Source organism: Corvus brachyrhynchos, unplaced genomic scaffold, assembly GCF_000691975.1.
Source record: "Corvus brachyrhynchos isolate BGI_N302 unplaced genomic scaffold, ASM69197v1 scaffold10, whole genome shotgun sequence".
NCBI lineage: Eukaryota > Metazoa > Chordata > Aves > Passeriformes > Corvidae > Corvus > Corvus brachyrhynchos.
This window is the reverse complement of record NW_008236180.1, coordinates 8,397,151-8,397,974: the sequence shown is the minus strand read 5'-3', so window position 1 is coordinate 8,397,974 and position 824 is coordinate 8,397,151. Positions and strand designations below refer to the sequence as shown.

The following is an 824-nucleotide window of genomic DNA, read 5'->3' as shown; positions in this document are numbered from 1 at the left end:
CGGAGATTTTCATTTACATAGCCAGCAAGCGCAACAGGTTTTTCCTCCCCTTTTCCTTCCCTTTCCCCTCTCTTCCTCCCCCGTTCCCTCTTCTTTTCCTCTCTTTTCTGCCCTCTTTTCCTTTCCTTTTCTTCCCCTTTCTCTTGCCCTTTCCTCCCCTTTCTCTCCTCTTTTCCTTCCCTTTTTCCCCCCCTTTCTCCTGCGTTTTCCTCCCCTTTTCCTCCCCTTTCTCCTGCCTCTTTCTGCCCCTTCTCCGTTTTCCTCTCTTTTCTCCCACCTTTTCCTCCCTGTTTCCTCCCCTTTCTCTCCCCTTTTCCTCCTCTGTCCCCCCCAGTTTCCTCCCTCCATCTCTGCTTTTCACCAAAACCACAGCAACATTTGGTGCCTGCACTGAGATTTGTTCCAAGGTGCTGGTGGTTTCATGCAACTCTCTTGTATGTGATTTTTGTTCTTCATTCCAGGCCCCCCCAAGGCAGTCCCTGCTCACAATGTATAGGACAAAAGTCAGTTTGAAAGACCGTCAGCAACTTTACAAACTGATAATTAGTCAGCTGCTCTATGATGGATACATCAACATTGCCAATGGCTTGATAAATGAGATCAAACCACAGTCTGTCTGTGCACCCTCTGAACAACTGCTGCACCTAATTAAGTTAGGTAAGCCGGAATCAAAAGCTGACATAAAAGTCTAGTTTCTAAATCCCCAGTGAATTAAGAGTTGGTGTCACTGGAAAGACACCTTTGATGCAAAGGTGGTGTCTGGTAATAGCACAACACTTGTACATTTGGGTACGGCCTTTGCTTCTGTGGGGTTTTTTGAAGGG

The 824-nt window shown here is 47.0% G+C and overlaps 1 protein-coding gene across 1 annotated transcript in view; it reads left to right on the top strand.

Moving 5' to 3' along the window:
• Positions 1 to 824, top strand: part of CSTF1 (cleavage stimulation factor subunit 1) — an 8,277-nt gene that overhangs the window by 1,329 nt on the left and 6,124 nt on the right. Inside the window, exon 2 of the mRNA XM_017735907.1 lies at positions 270 to 657. Coding sequence (XP_017591396.1) covers positions 270 to 657 — 388 coding nt within the window. The remainder of the gene's footprint in view (positions 1 to 269; positions 658 to 824) is intronic.